The sequence below is a fragment of the Urocampus carinirostris genome, chromosome 1 (assembly GCF_059441175.1).
Source record: "Urocampus carinirostris isolate Australia breed hairy pipefish chromosome 1, RoL_Ucar_1.0, whole genome shotgun sequence".
NCBI classification, from domain to species: Eukaryota; Metazoa; Chordata; class Actinopteri; order Syngnathiformes; family Syngnathidae; genus Urocampus; species Urocampus carinirostris.
Genome location: NC_142349.1, coordinates 27,672,982 through 27,694,685, shown reverse-complemented (window position 1 = coordinate 27,694,685; position 21,704 = coordinate 27,672,982). Strand labels below are relative to the sequence as shown.

At 39.0% G+C, this 21,704-nt stretch overlaps 2 protein-coding genes across 4 annotated transcripts; one reads left to right on the top strand and one right to left on the bottom strand.

Annotated features, from left to right (window-relative positions):
* The first annotated feature begins 1,234 nt into the window (after positions 1-1,234).
* On the top strand, positions 1,235-16,904 carry asphd1 (aspartate beta-hydroxylase domain containing 1). Of its 3 annotated transcripts, XM_088333082.1 has the most exons (6): positions 1,235-1,332; positions 5,176-5,623; positions 9,247-9,453; positions 9,521-9,728; positions 12,861-12,974; positions 13,075-16,904. In XM_088333082.1, exons 2-6 carry the CDS (start codon positions 5,198-5,200, stop codon positions 13,182-13,184), a joined length of 1,065 nt encoding a protein of 354 aa, XP_088189208.1. In that variant the 5' UTR covers positions 1,235-1,332; positions 5,176-5,197; the 3' UTR covers positions 13,185-16,904. The 3 variants fall into 3 exon arrangements, with proteins under 3 accessions (XP_088189208.1, XP_088189210.1, XP_088189209.1); XM_088333084.1 differs by lacking the exon at positions 9,247-9,453; XM_088333083.1 differs by lacking the exon at positions 12,861-12,974.
* Positions 15,971-21,142, bottom strand: LOC148374139 (calcium-binding protein 5-like). The gene is made up of 6 exons (XM_088333085.1): positions 20,934-21,142; positions 20,523-20,550; positions 20,004-20,147; positions 18,523-18,632; positions 18,292-18,439; positions 15,971-18,202 (listed from the first exon to the last, which is right to left on the bottom strand). Exons 1-6 carry the CDS (start codon positions 20,982-20,984, stop codon positions 18,174-18,176), a joined length of 510 nt encoding a protein of 169 aa, XP_088189211.1. The 5' UTR covers positions 20,985-21,142; the 3' UTR covers positions 15,971-18,173.
* Between the last annotated feature and the right edge of the window lie 562 nt (positions 21,143-21,704).

Here is a 21,704-nt window from a genome sequence, read left to right as displayed (position 1 = left end):
TAAAACGGCAGAGAGAGAGGTGTAACTGGACATTGACCTTTTGTGGTAGTTGCTGGACAAAGCTAATGCGAACGACGAGAATAAAAAGGGAAAAGCTAACGACTACCCGTCCCTTGTCGTGTGCAAAATAAACAGGCTTTCAAATAAAATTGTAATCCTGCAAAGTAATCCTTATTTTTACAAAATATCCATGGATTTTGATTACATATTTTCTTCCGTATCCAAGGGAATATACCATTTTTGGGATTCTGATTACGTAGCACTGTTACATGTATTCCGTTACTCCCCAAGGCTGTCAATAATGAAGCATCATGCACAGAATTGATTAAGTTAAAAAATGTAGTTACACTTCACGCATCCTTTAACCACATGGGTCATCGTGGCACCAATGAGGATGCCACTCTGGGCAGCTTTCTCCACCGTTCCTGACCTGTTTTTGGGTCGTGGCAAAGTTGCCACCAGTCCATTTCTTAATGTTGTCGGCACATTTTCTTTTTCGGTCTTCCTCTCTTTCTGACCCTTGGAGCATTATCCAATGTGCTCTCCGATGGTGTTGCGCACTGTTTGGTTTGTCTCATGGGCTAAGTAGCTGATGCCTAGAAGTTTCCTATAGCATCTCATTTCCATTGCCTGAATTTTATTTTCCAGTTTTGCTGTGAGAGTCCATGTCTCACAAGAGTAGAGGAAGATGGAAGTAATCAGCGCTTGAATGAGTCTGATCTTTGGTTTCACTGCTTTGTTGTCCCTCCAGATGGGTTTAAGTCTGTTAAGTGTGGCAGTGGTTTGAGCTATATCCATGCCACCATTTTATGTTCTGACATGACAGCTATTTAAATTTGGTGATAGGTTCAAGCTCTTGACGGTTGATGAAAATGTAGTATGCTATTTTATTAGAATACCCTTTAAGGTTTCAATATCGAGGGGAACATTGACTTTTTAATTTTAACACTAAAATACGAGGCAAGCATTGCAAAGATGTCGTCACACATTGACCAGTCACAAGCACAGTTAAAAGAGAGAAAAAAGGTGAGAAGGCTATCACGAGACAGACAAAGACAGATAGAGAGAGAGAAAGAGAAACTGCAGAGAAAAGAGAAAGAGAGATAAAGAGAATTAGACAAAGATAAAGGAAATGAACAAAGAAAAATAAATATAAGGAGTAAAAGACGGAAAGAGTGCTTCGAAGGGAGCCGGCTTCTTATTGATGAGGAGCTTGCTCATTGAGGCGTTATGTTCGCAAACGACACCACTAATTCAGTAACCATCCGGCGATCACAGGGCAGAGGCGTGCTTTGTACGCACTTGCGCCACATCTCGCAACGGTCTGTCAAGGTAATAAAATGTGCGCGATGCTCTTTATTAATGAAAGGGGATGCAGTGTGCTGTGCAGCCCTGCAGTCGTCGAACGCACGCCGTGGTTGGATTGCAGATTTGGCGTAGTTGTCTCATGCAGAGCTAGAAGCTACACCGTGTTTAACCATCCATGCTTCATGCAACTCATGTTTAAACGTTTTATAATTCAAGCAATAAGACGTCAAGTCATGCCGTGAAAGCATGTTCAACTTCGAAGAAATCTTTTTTGTTTTTTTGCAGTGCAAGCTATGTTGTCACTTTTGTTGATTTGTGCTGTCTTATTTTAGCTGCTCTTGTTGCTTTCGTCTCACTTAAATTCTAATTGCATCATCAATCAACGCACACGTCTCTTTGGCATCAACACGAAGCATTGAATGTCGCAATTATTTTCACGACTATAAGGCGCACCGGGTTATAGGGCGCACCCCCCAAAAATAGTTTTTGGTCCTATATTTTCCATACATAAGGCGCACCGGGTTATAAGGCGCCACAATGGGAACGTCGACAAAACAGTCAGATAGTTCAGTCAAACTTTTTACCCCCTCAACATTCAGAAAGCTTGCAAAGAAGCAAATACGTGTCTCAGACATGTACGGACACAGTGTCTGTACGATGTCACCAATCACTCAAATGCATCGTCCCACATGTCGTTCGGATGGTTAAAGTCTTGGGATTCAAGAAATGCCAACTATTTCTTAGTTTCTATTTTATTTTTCACTGGCAACTGTGTGGACAGAAAAATAAGAATTTTATTGTGCAGGGAAACATGGTTCTTTACTGTGCATATGGCAATAAACACTTTGAATTGAATTTTGTTTAAAAATAGACACAGAAACATCAAGATCAGTCTAAAACAGGATACCGGGAAAATATAAAGCCGCATAACTCACCAAAGTTCTCTTGCAGCCATCACGTTCAATAATGATACGCAACCCTGGTCCTCTTACAACCGTTAGTGTAGTAAATCCAACCGTGTAGAATATTTACAAATACAGAATAGTAAAAAACGTTTTCTCTATGCCGTAGTGCAACCCAACGTGTGATTCACATTCATCTTTTTCGGCCAATTGCAGGCTTTGTTTTGCCCCGCTTTAGCCTATGCAAGCCTGTAAATGATGAAAAGGATCAGCCTCCTTTACCTCCGAATAACTTTAGCCAATAGTGACTAGTGATTCAAATGATGAGTGACACATTGGTTAGGAAATGAAACGCTGGTATATATATCCCAACATACACCGCGGACTACTTCGCCTTCGGGGGAAAATCTAGTCGGCGGCTGCTTGCCTTAGTTGCAAGACTTTGCGACTTAATATTGATCCATATATAAGGTGCACTGTATTATAAGGCGCATGGTCAGCTTTTGAAAAAAATAAAGGCTTTTAGGTGCGCCTTATAGTCGTGAAAATACGGTAACTAATAGAGCCTGATTTACAGTAATTAACAAATATAAATGAAATAGTAATCTGCTGCCACCCACTGATATGGATGAACATTATAGTTCCCCAACAGATAATGGAAGACCGCTGTTAAGTTTTGGTTTTGGGTAATGGACCAAGGTGGGGGAGGCGGGAACTGCAGGCAGAGATTCTCAAAACAACGGTGGTATTTATTAATAAAATCAGGATCAAAGTACCAAAAAATAAAAAAAATAGAGTGGTAACAACAAATTACAAAATATCCAAACAAAACCGGAAATGGAAAATACCAAGGGTAATGTAACAAAGTGTCCAAACAACAAACAAGAAATAAAATAAATCAGTCCTAGCATGGTGGTGGAAGTGAAGTCAACTTGCACAGGCAACTAGCACAAAAGGTCAATGTTGGTCAGGGCCTTGTGGCAGAGTAGCGACCCAACATGGATAATGGATGCCCCACGCCAAGCTTGGCTTCAACAGACTTTCAGCCAGAAGGGGATTAAGTAAAGGAAAACTAAGGGGAATGAGGCTGTCTAGAAATAGTGGAATGCTTTGGTTTTCCTTGTTATGAAACGCAGCATCTTGGTTAAACATGATCACTTTGCAACAGAGAAAAAAAATCAACATTTTCATCTTTAATTCATAAAGACATGAATTTGGATTATTTTAAATAAATTATAATGGCAGAGCCTGTCTTTACTGATAATAACACATCCCATAATTCTGAGGTGGGCAAACGTCTTGAGTCGCACAGGGGACGGGTTGGATAGAAATAAATATCTGATTTATGCGTTTAATTATTCGTTTATACCAAAAAACAGTCTTAAATTTGACATCTCGGCAAAGCATGAGGAAAATAGATAACATAAGGTAATCCATTTTTCTTGTTTACATTTACCTGCACAAGTTGTGTTTCATTGTCTATTTGTTTGTAAGGAACCATTTCATCCAATTAGTTTTAAAACACTCAAAATAAACAAAGAAATATATTAATTGACACATACCATCTTCAAATTATCAAGAACCGGAACAGGATGAGGACCCAGATGCAAGACGTTTCTCACACAAGCTTTATTTTACAGGAGATGAGTCAGTCATGCACGTTAACCCAAAACGCCAGTGATTCGGTGATCGTCGGGCGAAAGACGTAAGGCAGCAGTCTGGCGTGGAATGACAGGAAGCCAGAGGCTGACGAGATCAATACCAATTCCACGAGCAGATATCAGGCATATGGGGTCAATACCGGACAGGACGGGACAGACAGGATTGATATCAGGCACTGGAGACTGAAGTACGATAACAAGCAGGACGAGATAGACGGACACGATAGCAGACACTGGAGATCAAAATTAAACAGGACAAACTAGACGGTAACGCTACCAGACACTGGAGATCGATAACAAACAGAACAAAATAGCCGGGGAAGGAAACTGTAGATCGATATTAAACAGGACAAAAAATAGACGGGAACAATACCGGACAGGAAACACAGGCAGGAAACCGTCCAGAGTCAAAACCCACGTCTTGCGGGTGCAGAGGTTCGTTGACGGACTGACAAAGGGTGAGTTAGAGCATTGAGCTTAAATAGGAGGGAAGCCAATCACATGGGCGGGGCCAATTGGGCTCCATGGGCAACCGTGACAATTTTATTGAATCAATAACATCTCCCCTAATCATTTGCATTGAAAAACAAAGACATGGGGCTACTTCAGAAGTGTTTTTTTGCATGAAATTTGTTGTTAAAAAATATTGATCTTTACAAAAGAAAGCATGTAGACATTTTTTGACAGCTATTTCAATGTTCCCCATGAGCACAATGAAAAATGATTGTATGAGGTAACACAAAGGGACACAGGCTAAGAAATCCAGGTGAGTGCAATTGTATTGCCTTAAATAAAGACATCTATTTTACATAAAATGACATCAGGACGGGCGTTTGCACAATTGTTCTCTATTTGAAAAATGGTATTTCGCATATACAGCTACAGTGGGTGGTTTGGAGTGTAGCGTGGCTTTGGCAACATCAAGTGGACATATTTAACACTGCACATCATTGTCTGAAGAGAAGTAGCTTTTTTATTTCTTCTCAGAATCGTCTTGCCTGGTACGGTCCGTAGAACGTAGTATGGTGACCCCTGCAGAAGGGGATTAAATAAAGGAAAAAATAATGGAATGTGGCTGTCTATTATTAAGTTGGCACGCTTTGGCTTTTCTTGCCATTATACACAGCATCATGCTTAAAATGATTGCTTTGCAACTGAGGAAAGATTCAAGGTTTTCATATTATTGAATAAAGAAACAAATTTAGATCATCTAAAATAAATAATGTGACTAAGCTATATTGGTTTGAGTCTGTCTTTATCAATATTAATACATCTCATAATCTCTTAATCTGTTTCTATTTCAGGATTTAAAAAACAACTGTAGTGATGTTCTGGTCCCTGGACAAAATGCTTCCCTTTCCTGCCTTTGCTGAGTTCAGTGTCCTCTCGCTGAGCGGAATTCTGTGGTCGCTCCTGCTATTGTTCCTGTGGCACTGTTACCGGATGGGCTCGGACCTCCCGTCAATGGCTCGCAGAAACGGGGGGAAGACGGCCTCCAGAATTTCGGCAACGTCTAACGGCAAAACCCAGACCAAAATTCGCAGGGAAGCTCAAAAGAACTCGTTTCGAAGCATCGAAACAGAAGAAAACGAGGAGCTGGGACAAGACTACCTCAGACCGGTACTAAGTCAGGCCTTGTTTCCAGCCCAAGCGTCCGCACAGGCCAAGAAACTTTACTCATCCCTTCAGGAGTACGCAAAACGTTACAGCTGGGTAGGGATGGGCCGCATTCACAAAGGTCTTCGTGAGCAGGTCTGCACTGTCATTTTATTCTATTCTTAAAGGCACAATGTGTTTTATCTGATGACTAGCGTTAGTAATTGAATATTAAAATGTACCGTTTACCAAATTGTTCGAATTAGTTATGTGACTCCGTTAACCAAACACAACCTACATTCACCTAACAATGCGCGCTCATTTCTTGATGGAAAATATGGACAAGAGACATTTCCACACGTGGGCAGATTTAATTTTTTAAACAATTTAACTATGTGAACTCCATCGAATATGGCCGAATTAGCCGAATTAGTGTTGTTCGAGTCTCTGTCAAGCCTCCTCTCTCGATCTCCTGCCTCTCTTCTCGGCCCACGTTTTTTCCGCAAGCTGGTGTGCCGGCTCCTTCCATGGGCGTGCCAGCGAAGCCCCCACGTGGTCTCCACCCCCTCGCCTCGATGTCTGGAAAAACTCAAAACAGCAGAGCGTTTATCAAAACAATACCTTCCGTCCTCTGTCATCAGGGCCCCTCCACGTCTAGATGCACTGATTATCTTATCAGCCTCACGTCCCGTTCCCGCCATTCCTGTAAACATTAGGTTGCACTGACCTCGCACCACAGCTCCGCTAGTGAATATCTTTGCATTAAATGTAATCCTTTATAGTCAAATGTATAAAATCCTTCACTACTTATAGCTGTATTGTGTAGTGTAACAGAAAACGAGTGATAAAAAGCACATGGAAGATTAAAAGCTATGGTAACTCAACTTGCTCAGATCGTACCATTTTTCTTTGATTTTTTTTACCTTCTGAAAGGTTTTTGGTTTCTAAGTTTACCCATTGCAGCAATTATGTCAGCTCCCTCTAGGTCAGTGTTTCTCAACTGGTGGATCGGGACCCAAATGTGGGTAGCGGACCCGTTTCCAGTGGCTCACGGGCCTTTGCCTTAGCAAAATAATGCTAAGAAAAAACATAAAGATAACTGAGGCCGATTTAACTCTTTAACAGTAGCTTGGGATAATTCCCTCCAAATGCGAGTTGACACCTGCCATTTCACACCACAGAAAAACAGATCTTGTTTGTTTACATATGTTGAGCATGGCTAAACAAAGATGGAGCGGAGAATAGATGAGATATGGATTTTATTACCTTAAAGACAATGGCCCTTAAATAAAGCACTTTGGATTTCATGAAAATTGTTGCTAGTCGAGCATTGAATGGAATATTATTACTTGAAGTTGTTTTAGTTTTGCTGCTCGTTTTGTTTTTGTTTTTTTAAATGTGAATATAGGACAAATAAGCGATGGGAAGAATTTGTAATGCCTCCATATTTGTAGTCCGTTGCACCACCCTCCTGGTTAGGTATACCACTTTTTCTTTTTCCACATTTGATGTTGAAGTGCTCTTTTGCCCATCTCTTTTGAGTTTTTTCGGGGTGGGAATTTGTTTTTGTTTTTTTTTTGTATGGAAAACTGAATAAAAACTATGAGTTAAGTTAATAAAATGTGAATATATTCTATCTTTGGTAAAGACCTCACAATGCTTTCATTTGATACGTTTGAAAAGTGGACATTTTTGGGTTGTAGCTGGTAGTTAGGGTGTGATGGTGGGTACCAAAGTCAGTCCAATTGAGAACCACTGCTCTTAGTGAGCCTCATCTTATGTAAAATAAATTACATTTGTCAACCTTGAGTATTTGAAAAAAATTCACATTCATGAAAAATCTTATTTTTTTGCTTATTATTTTAAAAAAAGGGTATGAAGCTTTTTAACCACTTGAAGACACAAAATAATACACTCTGTCCCTTTTAAATGACTTTTTTTACATTGTATTGTCCTCCATTTTCAGATGAACTTTAAGCAATAAAGAGTTGCAAACATTGGGTCAAGAACAATTTAATGTAGTAATGTGAGACTACTTTTCAGATTTAACAACGTTTTAGAATTACTTTCCTTTATTTTACTCTATTCTTAAATCTCTGCATATTCACTGTTCAAACCTAAAAAAAAATCACTCTAAAATTGAGAAAAACCAAATATATAATTTTTTCTCATTTTTTTCTACTCATACATATAACTGATGACATTTTGCTCTAAAGAATGATGCCGATACAAATAACGTTTTTTTTTATCTACATGCCTTATCTAAAAAGCAAATACACAAAATCAATTTTTTAATGTATATTTTTATTTGTGTCAAGATCTTCACTAACATTATACAGCTTCGGTTAGTGTCCCTGAAAAATTAGTGTTGAGCTGGACAATCAATCAATTAATCAATCAAGCCTTACTTTGAACATCTAATAATATTATTTACAATTGTATGCTTATAACGGGACAGGAGTACAAAACAAATATAAAAGTAAACTAAATATTTCTGGCATTTTTTTTAATCGAGGTGTCTATCTCAGAAAAGTAACATGTTGTGCTGCAATTTTTAAGCCTTTGCTGTAAATCTTAACCAACACGTTGTCAATCTTTTTTAAGCAGTGAAAATAAGTCCACTAATCTCAATTCCAGCGTGATGTGAGGAGGAAATATCACATTTCAATAAATTACATATTAAAGAAGTGTCTGTGGTTATTCCTTCTGTAGTAGGAGGGAAATTAATCCCCGTAACTAATGCTGGGTAATGTGACAGCAGGGGGAAATCAATCTTGGAGAGAAAGACATTCAGTCATTTTCCAAAATTCTTTATCCTCAGAGTTGCAAGGGTGCTGGAGACTCTCCCAGCTGACGCCAGGCAGTGGGCAGGGGACACCCTGGACTTATTGCCAGCCAATCACAGGGCACACTTAGACATAAAACCACTAGAACAATTTGGGGTCACCAATAAACCTTTCCTGCAATGTTTTTTGAATGTGGGAGGACAACAAATGCTGGGAGAAAACCCACATAGGCAAGGGGAGAACATGCAAACTCCACAAAGGAAAGGGGGTAGCTGAAATTCAAGTCAGGTCAAGTTATATTTATTTGTATTGCCCGTAATCACAAAAGGTCTTAAAGGACCCCATCCCCTTATCTTGTAAATTGAACCAGGGACCTCGAAACTATAAGGCAGACGTACCAACCAGTCAGACAGTTCCATTTTTTTTTTCTACTATATATTTCTCTTACATTTTTATCTGGACAATAAGGAGCTACACGTAGTTGAGGAAAAAATGTTAATAGGGAGGAGAAAAAAGGAACAAAATGGGGTAGGAAGGAATTAAAATCGACAAAATTACCTTTAAACTGGAACCGAAAATGGTAGTCTGAAATATTTTTACTTCTCCTTATTTTTTGAAATATTATTTTCTGTTTTTTTTATCCCAGAAATGTTTACTTGATCTTCTGAAGGGTATCCATTCCTTTTTTTGACACATCACACTCTGTATATTAAGTTTCATATTACGTTAGGTAGTTCTCGGTGCTGTGGAATGCTCTTCCCCCTGAGATTCGATCTGCAACCTCAGTGGAAATGTTTAAATCTAAACTTAAAACTCACTTCTACTCCATTGCATACGAATAACCTACTCCTCTTGTCGGTTGAAAATAGTTTGTGTAATATAGTGTAACAATCTGTGAAGCCCTTTGAGACTCTTCGTGATTTAGGGCTATACAAATAAAAATGACTTGACTTGACTTGACTTCTCATCGCCCCGTCACTATTTTTGCTATAGATGAAGTTAAATGAGCACTCGGCTATACAGAAGCCACATCTCTTCTTCTTGCCAAATGTGCCGAGTGTTCCTTTTTTCCCGCGTGACGCCCATCGCCATGACATTGAAGTCTTGGAAGCAAACTACACTGTCATCCTAGCTGAGTTCCAGGCTGTTTACCAGGGAGGCATCGACCCCAAATTGGGCTGGAACTTAATGGGACCAAAGGTACAAAACTTTTAGGTCATGATGTATGACTTCACTTTATTGTACGTCTTACATTATTGTCTTTCAGGGCCAGGCGGTGTTTCCGCTGTACAGTTCAGGCATGTACGTGGCAGCCAATTGTCGCTCCTGTCCCTGCACCTACCGGACACTGCTGTCTCTCCGTACATTCATCAGCAGCAACTCCTTGGGATCGGCTGGATTTTGGTTGCTGGGCCCTGGCACAGCCATGGGGAGCTCGTACGGGCCCACCAACACGAGCCTGCAATGTCATCTCGGTCAGTAAATAAGATAAGGGAGAGAGAACCGTTGTCCAAAGTCAACTTTAACATTTTATATTCAAAGTATGTTTTATGAAATCGGTTCTCAACCCTTTTTAAGTGACGTACGCCCTAAATTAAATATTTTTTTTCTGCCAAGTACCCTGGTTTCAAGACTCAAATGCAAAGAGGACAACCAAAGTGACAAAAATAATTGAATTTGAAAGCCGGTAAACCATGGAATCCATGATGAGGCGAACAAGCAAGGCTAACAGGTGCTCGGATAAGAACTAAATAAAAAGGGCCACGGATAACACCGAGACATGACAAAGGTGGCTGAAGAAAATGAGAACAGGAGCCTATTTCACGAATGAGATTTAAATAGCGCTCCTTGAAATAAATAAACAAACAAAGTAACAACCCCAAAAAACATAGGACTTATAGTGTGCAAGAGCGCAGATTTGAGTAAGACAAAGTCATTGCTGTATTAACTGGCAGACTGTCTCTTTTTCAACGAAGCCCTGATTCAAAGTCAGTAAAAGAGAGAAAAGGAAGAAAGAAGTTAAAATAGAGAGAATCAAAGAACAAAAGATCAAAGAAATGTAAGTGAGAGGGAAAAAAATGAAAGAAGGACAAAAGAAAGATAAAGTGAAAGACACAAAAAAGAGGAAATAAGAGAGAGAGAGAGAAGCAGAGCGAAAAACTGAGAAATAGATAGAGCGAGAGATAAAAAACAAAAACAAAGAAAGAAAGAACAAGAGTGTAGGAGAAAGAACAAGATAAAAGGTACCAAAGAACAAACCAGCAAAATAGATAATGAAAGAGATAAAGAACAAAGGTGAGAAAGAAAGAAATTACTTAGTGCTGTAATAAATCTTATGTGCCAACAAACCAGAAAATTATGCTCATCCTCCCATGAAGTAAATGCAAAATTCCTGAAAGATTTTGCATACTTCTGCTGAGGCCACTGCTCCACAGAAGCGTTACGCGTTCTCGCCAAGACGTCACTTTCATTTTAGTTCAATAAAAAACTGAGAAAACTAATACTTAAAAACTGCAAAATTATGAATAAAATGACAACTACATGAACTCCTTATGGTTCATAGTGATTAGTTACTGCTTAAAAGAATACATTTTTAGACATTTTTAGAAACAAATTGGCCTCTGAATATAACGTTCATTTTATGTACATTATATACAGATTTTCTTCCAGAATAATGACATCATTTAACAATTCATTTTAAACAATATCCTGAATAATTCCGTTTATTTACATTTTAAATACCACCTGGGTTATGTTGTGTGAGGCCCCGCTTATACAAACAGTGCATTTGAATTAATATTATTTATTTATATCACATGCAGCAAGGCACCGTAAATTTTGTTAAACTACTGCATTCTAAAATAGTGGTAAGCGGTGCATTTCACACCTAAGCCTTCAGTGGGCTGAATCAATCCAAACCTCATTTACTATTACATGGCTATAAAACCTTTACTGCAGCTACAGCTGCGAATTATATACAAACGCATCAATTAAAACATCAAACAATTGAAATAGTATTTATGAAAATAGCCAGATTTTACACACTAAAAATTATTTTTATTTGTGCACAAAATCCATCCTCCTTTCTTTCCTCAAGAGGATTTTTATTACTCTGTTGTAGAGATTCTGCGCGTTTCCATTCGATCAAGAAGTCCTTTTCTATTGCCACTGAAGCTAATGCTGAAAGTCTAGCCTATCTTGTCATATTTTCGGTATGAGGAAAAAGTCCGTCCAACAGAAGCAGTGCACACAGGATTTTTCATCTTCACGATTTTGTAGTGATACTTCCAATACTGCCCCCTAGCGAATCATAGTTTGTAGAACAGTTGATGTTTCCATTGGCCCGCTAGCAGGCGCTGGCCCCGCGAACTCAAAATCCGATTGGCTAAACAGACAGCTTTATCAACACTGATGTTACGTCTCAGGTCCTGCAGATCTGCTTGTGAAGGCCTCCGGATAGATTTTTGACCCTGGCAACAATTAATGGCTGAAATGTAATTGGTTAAATGCTTAAATATGGGAGCACACATTGGGAAAAGCACAATCAGGAGAGAAGCGAGGAAGCTGACAGAAAATTTGTAATTTTTAACAAAGATTTATGGACAAAATTGACGAGCATCACATGATTCAGATATTTTTTAGGCCAGCAGAAAAAGCATTCCAGGCCCTGACTGCCTACCAATGCTTAAACTACACCCAGACATAAGCAAAATGATGCAGATGACTGTTAAGGTTCATACAGCGGCACAACCGGAGGGTGGCCTGGGGTGGCAACAACCCCCCTTATAAATTTGTTGACCAACCTGCTTACCAGTATATCGTTAGATTGTTGTAGCCTCAGCCCGGCAATCCGTTGGTCCTGACAGGTGAAAAAAACTGTTCTAAAACTTATTGATAGCCTGGTCATTAAAATCGGAGAATAGCAATCCCTTTCAGCAAGCCCTTTTTGTTATTTTTTTGTTCAGACAATTCAGTAATTACTTTTGCATTACATTAAGCAACGACATGTGTATGTTGCACATACGCTAATCCGTTGATCCTTGTTGGAACGTCCTTTTTGTGATATTCTGTTCCTTCAGTAATATATATTTTCGCGTGACTTTAACATTGTGTTGGGAAATATCCAGTTAAGCTATGATTGTTTCTCTAATGCTTTTATTTGTATCTGTCACCACCCAGTAATTGTGTTTAGTTTTGTTAAATGTATGCCTTGTGCCCAATATATACATAACACAATACAACAGAATTGTTGATTGGACAGTTATGGACACGCACATTAAATCATTAGTAACATCAAACATTACACAATACACTTAAGATTATTAGTAGCTAGTAGCTCCTTAAGTCTTTCTGCTAGTTTTCTTCTGACCTCCTTACTTTAATAACCTGAAATAATGGCTTTTAGTTTTGGTGTGCCGCCCCCAGATTTGAAGCGGCCCCATCCGGCCAGCCATATGAAATTGTTCTGGAGGCCCTATTGGGTTCATATCTATTTAGTCTGTTTTGTGCAGCCCTGCATCTGGCTCATAATCCTCTTCCCTTTAAGACAGAGAGCGCCTAAGCGGTCTTGCTGGCTTTGAGACAAATACGCCATAATTCTCTTTTAGGTCTGCAAACTCCACCGCTGTGTGAGCTCGTGGTGGGAGGGGAGCCTCAGTGCTGGTCTGAGGGACATTGCCTGCTGATTGATGATTCCTTTCTTCACACCGTCTCACACAGAGGTGGGGGAATCCATCCTGCTATTCTGCAGGGCAGACCTGAAGTAAACAGGACACGTCATTTGGTGTCATGATAAAAATGAATTTTCATTTTTGATCGAAGGTTCTCCAGATGCGGGACCTCGAGTCATTCTCTGTGTGGACGTCTGGCATCCGAACGTTGCAGCGGCCGAGAGGCAAGCGTTGGACTTCATGTTCAGTTCTGACATCTGAGCCGTTCAGCCGCCAAAACCAGGCCTTATAGGGACAGCGTGTATTATTTAGCACTTTCTAGTGGTTCAAAACCATTCATTAGTAAAAATAGTTAATTTATAAAAATACAATTATATATATATATATATATATATATATATATATATATACAGGGAGTGCAGAATTATTAGGTAAGTTAAGTTAAGTTGTATTTTTGAGGATTAATTTTATTATTGAACAACAACCATGTTCTTAATGAACCCAAAAGTCTCATTAATATCAAAGCTGAATATTTTGGAAGTTGGAGTGGTGCTTTTTTAGTTTTAGCTATTTTAGGAGGATATCTGTGTGTGCAGGTGACTATTACTGTGCATAATTATTAGGCAACTTAACAAAAAACAAATGTATACCCATTTCAATTATTTATTTTCATCAGGGAAACCAATATAACAGCTCAACATTCACAAATATACATTTCTGACATTCAAAAACATAACAAAAACAAATCAGTGACCAATATAGCCACCTTTCTTTGCAAGGACACTCAAAAGCCTGCCATCCATGGATTCTGTCAGTGCTTTGATCTGTTCACGATCAACATTGCGTGCAGCAGCAACCACAGCCTCCCAGACACTGTTCAGAGAGGTGTACTGTTTTCCCTCCTTGTAAATCTCACATTTGATGAGGGACCACAGGTTCTCTATGGGGTTCAGATCAGGTGAACAAGGAGGCCATGTCATTAGTTTTTTTTCTTTTAGACCCTTTCTTGCCAGCCACGCTGTGGAGTACTTGGATGCGTGTGATGGAGCGTTGTCCTGCATGAAAATCATGTTTTTCTTGAAGGATGCGGACTTCTTCCTGTACCACTGCTTGAAGAAGGTGTCTTCCAGAAACTGGCAGTAGGACTGGGAGTTGAGCTTGAGTCCATCCTCAACCCGAAAAGGCCCCACAAGCTCATCTTTGATGATACCAGCCCATACCAGTACCCCACCTCCACCTTGCTGGCGTATGAGGCGGACTGGAGCTCTCTGCCCTTTACCGATCCAGCCACGGGCCCATCAAGACTCACTCTCATTTCATCAGTCCATAAAACCTTAGAAAAATCCGTCTTGAGATTTTTCTTGGCCCAGTCTTGACGTTTCAGCTTGTGTGTCTTGTTCAGTGGTGGTCGTTTTTCAGCCTTTCTTACCCTGGCCATGTCTCTGAGTATTGCACACCTTGTGCTTTTGGGCACTCCAGTGATGTTGCAGCTCTGAAATATGGCAAAACTGGTGGCAAGTGGCATCTTGGCAGTTGTACGCTTGACTTTTCTCAGTTCACGGGCAGTTATTTTGCGCCTTGGTTTTTCTACACGCTTCTTGCGACCCTGTTGACTATTTTGAATGTAACGCTTGATTGTTTGATGATCACGCTTCAGAAGCTTGGCAATTTTAAGAGTGCTGCATCCCTCTGCAAGATATCTCACTATTTTTGACTTTTCAGAGCCTGTCAAGTCCCTCTTCTGACCCATTTTGCCAAAGGAAAGGAAGTTGCCTAATAATTATGCACACCTGATATAGGGTGTTGATGTCATTAGACCACACCCCTTCTCATTACAGAGATGCACATCACCTGATATGCTTAATTGGTAGTAGGCTTTCGAGCCTATACAGCTTGGAGTAAGACAACATGCATAAAGAGGATGATGTGGTCAAAATACTCATTTGCCTAATAATTCTGCACTCCCTGTATATATATATATATATATATATATATATATATATATATATATATATATATATATAATATAAATACTTGTAGGTGAGGAAATTTGTATTTGTTTTACATAACATTGGGCTGGACTTTGCGAAAGCCTGTCCAGATAAATTAAAGGGAAATTGGTGCGGTTTGGTCACTTTGAGTCTCCATACTTTGTATTTTTCCTTGTGCTTTGCAACATTTGTTTTTAGTTGTACCATGGTTGGCCACTAAAAGGTTAAAGCCCCCCCCCAAAAAAAAACAACACAGCAATATATGTATGGCTGCAAAAAATTCAAAGCTTTGTATCTAAACTACGTCTTAAATCCTGATTTGGGTGCATGTGTTTGTTTGTATTTGACTTATAGGCTTCAAAACGAACGAACCGATTTTCGTGGAAATGTACACATTTGTACTTTAAGCCTCCACAAGTGTCTTTAACTAGGTTTCATGCACCTTCGATAAATACCAACAAAATCGCTTAACATCTGCTTGTGTGGACTCTTATTTCGTGGGGCTAAAGAGCATATCAGGATATTTTCCCGCCCTTTTTTAACGTGTTTATGCTGCATGCACTAAAATGTCGCTTTAGATTTTCTCACCCCATTTAAAGTTGTCAAAAAGGCATGTAAAACCTGTCTGCTTATTGATTGCTGCTGCATGTCACAACATCAGTACCTACTGACAATGTATGTTAAACTTTTGATATTTGCATATCAAAAGTAATTTGCATCATATGAGAAAATACTTCTGGAAACAACCATGATGTTTGAATTCACTTCTTGATTTCAAGTCTATTGCAATTTTGCAAAATGTACTTACATTTAGCAAGCAGTGATTGAGGAATTAGTGTGGTTATTTTGTCTTATCTGCCATCTGTTCATGTGGGGGTCCTGGTATGAGGATTACGCAGCCAGTTCTAATCTGACCCAGAGTGAAAGATTATTCCTGAGATACTTTATTTGTGTTCAGTATACTGTTTAATAATGTCTAGCTTTGTTCGACATTTCCTCAGGCATATTTTGTTGTGTGTACCGTATGTGTTGTATAAAAGTACAAGAACAAAGGTATATTACATTGTATTTTATTTACAGTATGAGTTCATTTTAGACACCCACGGTAATACATGTTGGAATGCAATACAAGAAAAATATGAACTGATAAAAAAATGATTTGAGCAGTTTCACTTTTCATCCAATTTGATAAAGCTGAAACACAATGTCTAAAATACAACACAAGATTGTTTCCACACAAGAGCCTCAAAGGAACAAACACTGACCATGTGTACCACCATGCTGTTTGACATCTTCTTAATGCTATCAAACAAATTCAACCGAGAAAATGCAGTTTGTCAATTCCAAATGTGATTATTATTATTGTTTTCCAAACATTTACCATGACTTGACACTAGTCACTATAGATTTTGTGTATTTTGTGTTGTGTGTTTTTTGGCGTGGGAGAGGACTTTTTTCCACGAGCAGCGGTTCATAAACTTTTTTCAATTGATTTATGTCAGAGTAAATATTCAAATATTTAAAGCACAGTAGTCATGATAATTGTCATGATTACTTATTACACTGACCTGTGCCCGCTCGTTTGGCGCAAGCTGCTGCTGGTTACCTGATTGGTTCTCTGTCCTATTTAAGCTCAGTCCGTTCACTCACCTGTTGTCAGTCAGTCAGCGAACCTCTGTTTTCACAAGGCAAGCATTTTTGACTCCCGTCGGTCCCGTTTTGTCACCCGTTTTCCACTTGTCCGTTCCTGATTTCCTCGTTTGTCTCCTGCTACGACACCTTTTTGCCCCCGACCACGTTTTGATCTCCCGTCCCGGCTAACGACCTGTTTTTCCGTCTAACTACGCTACGATCTCCCGCTCCGGAAGATCCACTTCCGTATTTAGAATACGCTCCAATCCCGTGAGGGGCTTGCTTCTTGCATCCAGGGAGCACCGGATCGTTGGCGCTGACTTTCCTCTTTATTTCAATAAACTTGTGAGTAACGTTACCCCTTCTGTTCTGGTCTTGACGGATAATAGTGATTATGATTTTAAAATACATATAATTATGAAGCCTAAAAGGAAAATGTGCCACTATAGTATTTTATCTTATTATTACAAACCTTCCTGTGTGGAGTTTGCATGTTCTCCCAGTACTTGCGTGGGTTTACTCCAGGCAATCCGGTTTCTTCCCACATTCCAAAAACATGCATTTCAGGTTAATTGGCCGGTCCAAATTGTCTTTAGATGCGAATGAGCAAGTGAAATGTATCTCTCTGTGTGCCCTGCGACTGGCTGGCGACCAGTTTAGGGTGTCCCCTGCCCACTGCCCGAAGACAGTTTGGATGGACTCCAGCCCCCCCGTGACCCTACTGATGATAAGCAGTGCAGATAATGGATGGATCTTATTATTATTTTTTACTTTCAGAAGTAGTTGTGTAGGATCTCTATAACTATTTGGCAATAAATAAAGAGGAAAATATTACACTAAAAAGAAAACACGTATCAAAGAACCCACTCCTAAGATAAGTACCATCATGTGTATCAGTGGTCATTATGGAAAAAAAAATCATAAAAAATAAATCGTCTTAAGTTTTAATACAGTTTGGAAATGAATAATATGTGGTATATAAAACTGTTCTGGTGTGGGGGGAAAAGGGGCAAAATACATTCTAAACTTTGTTTTATAAACTACAGCTGATTTCAAGTATGATGGACTTTTTAAAAACAATGTTATGTAGCTATATAAACTTTTAACCTTTGAGTTTGTGTCTCCGGCACTGTTTATTTGCCAGATATTTACCACTTTGTGCTGTGCTGCCACGCGTATTGTACGATGTGATACTCAAAACTTTGGGACAAAATCATTTTTCCCCAGTGATGTGATTTAGGATCCATGCCTCTGTTTGGTACTTCTTTAAAAAGCGGGATGACGCTTTATTCGAATAACTATGGCGATCAGATGTTAAAGGTTCTGTATCTGAGTCAATTCAGGAGGCATCTCCTGCTACTGGTAACCATGGAAACCAATCTGTTGCATATGGGGGAGCAAAGCCCTACCAAAAAATGGCCTGGAGATGGATGGCGCCGGCACGCTGTACTTGCCCAAGACACTCCAAAGGAAGTGTTACCCCTACGACCCTGCCAATTAAGGGATCGGTGAACCATGAATGTGCTGTACATTTGTGAACATCTTCAAAGGAAACGAAGAAAAAAAGGGAAAATGAGGGTAAGAAAATCTAATTACATAAGAAACAAATGCATCCAGTTTCCTGTCTTCACTTCCGTGACATCATCTTCACAAACTCTACAAAGACACCAGACATACACGTCATCAGCCACAATTTCTAACGCACATTTTAAAATGTTTGTCTTTTGTGAGTCCTGGTTTCTCACCTTCAAAATCCACAGTCCCGTTCCCATCTTTGTCTGCTTCTTTTACCACTGCTTCGATTTCTTTCTTGCTTGTGTGCTCACCCAACAATTTCAGCATGGCGTGCTTCAGCTCTTCGGTCGTGATGGAACCATCGCCGTCTATATCGAACTGCAAGATTGGAGAAAATGTTCAGAGCCTCCGCCCACGGGGTGCCAAAGGCCGATCACGGGAAAGGGAGAAGCTGAGCTCACCTCTCTAAAAGCTTCTTTCAGTTCTTTGAGGCCAATCATGCCTGCAGTTTCAGCCAAAAGCTTTGGGGACATTAGTTCCACAAAGTCCTCAAAGTCCACCCGTCCTCCTACTGTGGAGACAAGCATCACAGCAGAAAGATTAGGCTGCTGCAAATGTCAATCCGCAAACAACCAATATTCTAACTGTAAGATCCATAATTTTCTTAATCACTCATTTTTAAAGGGTAATTTTTAACCACTAAATGTCGATGTATGCTGTTGTGCAACTGGAAACAAGTGCTGAAAGGCACAAGGAAGAATACAAACTACGAAGACCAAACACATTTTCATCAAAAAAAAAATTTGCCCAGCCTTTCACGAGGTTTTTGGGGATTCTATGGCCCTCCATCATGCCAGTTCCCTGTAGGTAAGCCTTATGTTATGTCAACTTAATGCAAGTGTTTTTTTAAAAAAAGGACATTTATATCATAGTTCATGTATTTTTGCTTATTCTCTGAATGAATATTGTTTTTTTTTTTCAGTACATTTCTTTTTTACCACTAGGAGGTTCTGAATGATTCCGGAGTGGGTAAACTTTTTGAGGCACGGACCGCAATGGTTTAAAACCTTTGCATCGGGGCCGGGCAAGAGGGAGAAAAATGACTTATTGATGCGTTTAATTTTTTTTGTATATGCTGATTGTCTTAAATCCAATACCTCGAAAATACATTAGGAAAAAAGATAAAATAATCCGATCCATTTTTCTTGTTTGCATTTACCTGCACAAGCTATGTTTCATTGCCTTTATGTTTATAAAGGCACCATTTCATCCAATTGGCTTCAAAACACTCAAAATCTGAAAACATATATAGTTGTTTACAAATTATAAACGTAAATTTAATATTTAAAAAAGGAAAGTTGCTATTTGAATGTAAATAAAAAATACCGTTTTTATGAGAGCACACAGAAGGAAACAGAAAGACACCAAAATAAGAAGGCATTTCTGTCAGTAGTAATTTTTAAAATACATATGTAAGAATTATATTGAATGAATGATTTAATGATTAAGACTTTTTCTGTTTGTTTTTTTAATTCTTAAATTGTTTACCTGACTTTGGGAACTTTGCTATTTGATTTATGGAGGAAAAGCTTTGTCTAAAACTTCTGCAAACAGGCGCCTATTTTTTAAATTAATCCAGGTGACTTCAATTTTAAGTAAAATAACATCAGAATGGTTTGTTACCTCTAATATTATCTGGTTGATAAATAGAATTGAGCAAATACAGCTTTGGGGGTGGCGCTTCCCTTTGGCGACCTCCAGTGGAGATATTTAAAAATACTGTTCATCGAATGCCTTGATGCAGCTCATTTGTCTCTTGTGCTTCTCTCAGCTTTGCCCACCCTTTTAAGTAGTTGTATTCACAAAAGATTTAAAGATTTGTTTTCCTTTTTTTCTATAATTTGTTCTCAACTCATTCCTTGAGGTTTCTCAGTCCACTTACAATTCATATTGATGTTTTGACTGAGTTCGATCAGCTCCATTTCTGTTGGCATGTAACCCATCGTCCTCATTAGGTTGCCCAAATCTTTGCAGGTGATGAAACCGTCTTTGTCTTTGTCAAACTCCACAAAAGCTGTTCGCAGCTCTGTAAGGAGAGACAGAAAGAGAGAGAGAGAGAGAGAGAGAGAGAGAGAGAGAGAGAGAGAGAGAGAGAGAGAGAGAGAGAGAGAGAGAGAGAGAGAGAGAGAGAGAGAGAGAGAGAGAGAAAGAAATAGAGAATGAGAGAAAGAGAGACGGAGAGAGAGAAATAAACATAGGGAGAGAGAGAGAAAAAGAGAGAGAGAAATAGATAGATATGAATAGAGAGAAATATACAGATAAAAATAGAGAGAGAAAGAAACGGAGAGGAATATACAGAAAGATATTGAAAGAGAGAGAGAGAGAGAGAGAGAGAGATAGGATGTAAGGGCGCCTCAAAAGTCAGCCACTAATGCGAAATGTGCATTCAAACTGTATTTACCTTCAACCTCATCATGAGTGAGAGCCCTCTACAAAACAGTGAAAAAAAGTAAAATACATTTAAAAAAAATATACATTTTATTGCAAACAATTGTTGCCACACAAACCAAATTGAATTTGGTGATTAAAAATGCATAAAATTACATTAAGATGATAAAGTAAATATTACATTTGTAGATACAAAAATAAATTTCAATACAATCATATCTAAGTTACAGATAATATTTACTGAACAGAATATATATATATATATATATATATATATATATATATATATATATATATATATATATATATATATATATATATATATATATATATATATATATATATGTACTGTACCACATTATCTATACCTTATTTTCTTAACATGTTTGAAAATGAAAAGAAAGCGAAAATGTAAAGAACTTACTTGTCTGTTTTTCCCTCCTCTGAGGAAGATACAGGCTTGTTTCAGGCTCATGCTGTCTACTTTTGCCCCAAAGTACAAATGTTGAAATATTGCACGTATGTACCGTATATGTGTGCTATCTTTATAGGGAGGGTGCGTGTCCGCCTTACATGAGTGTAAAATGTCATCGCTGGGTTATGTGTGTATGTCAGAGAGGAAGGATGAGGACTCTCATGGATTATCTTCGAAGCTTTGGTCTGGAATAGAAACACTGGCTTAATGATGCACACTTTTATGCATACCGCACATTCGCAGTTTGTTATTTCAAGACCTGTAATAATCATTTTAAAATCAATACCACAGAAAATATGCAATAAAAAATGTTTCGGTAGATAAGAGTCCGTTGAATGTATATATTTAGAACATGGGTGTGAAACAGGCGGCTCGCGGACTGGATCTGTCACGTGGGAGGACCGGACCAGAACGGAGGCAGGAGGTAGGAAGGGAGAACTCAATTGCGTTGACGATCATAACTTTTATTTAACAAAATAAAAGTCGTCATCGTCAACACAATTGAGTTCTCCCTTCCTACCTCCTGCCTCCGTTCTGGTCCGGTTCCACCTCGTGACAGGATCAGGCCCAACAAGGGTCTGAATCCGGCCCACGAGACCACACTGAGAGAAGCAGAAGAGAAGAGACTGCAGAAATGAGCTGCAGTTTGAAATAGGACCACTTGACGTCTCTGAAGCCAGTCGCCACTCCCAAAGCAACAGTAGCTGTACTTTTTCTTTT

Excerpts from the sequence above, each read along its gene's own strand:
- LOC148374139 (XM_088333085.1), bottom strand. The coding sequence starts at position 20,984 with ATGAGCCTGAAACAAGCCTGTATCTTCCTCAGAGGAGGGAAAAACAGA. Across the intron at positions 20,551-20,933 it reads GAGGAGGGAAAAACAGACAA|AGGGCTCTCACTCATGATGA; the intron begins GTAAGTTCTTTA and ends ACTGTTTTGTAG. Across the intron at positions 18,203-18,291 it reads CGGGACTGTGGATTTTGAAG|AGTTTGTGAAGATGATGTCA; the intron begins GTGAGAAACCAG and ends GTGTCTTTGTAG.
- asphd1 (XM_088333082.1), top strand. The coding sequence starts at position 5,198 with ATGTTCTGGTCCCTGGACAAAATGCTTCCCTTTCCTGCCTTTGCTGAG. Across the intron at positions 9,454-9,520 it reads GGAACTTAATGGGACCAAAG|GGCCAGGCGGTGTTTCCGCT; the intron begins GTACAAAACTTT and ends ATTGTCTTTCAG. Across the intron at positions 9,729-12,860 it reads GAGCCTGCAATGTCATCTCG|GTCTGCAAACTCCACCGCTG; the intron begins GTCAGTAAATAA and ends ATTCTCTTTTAG.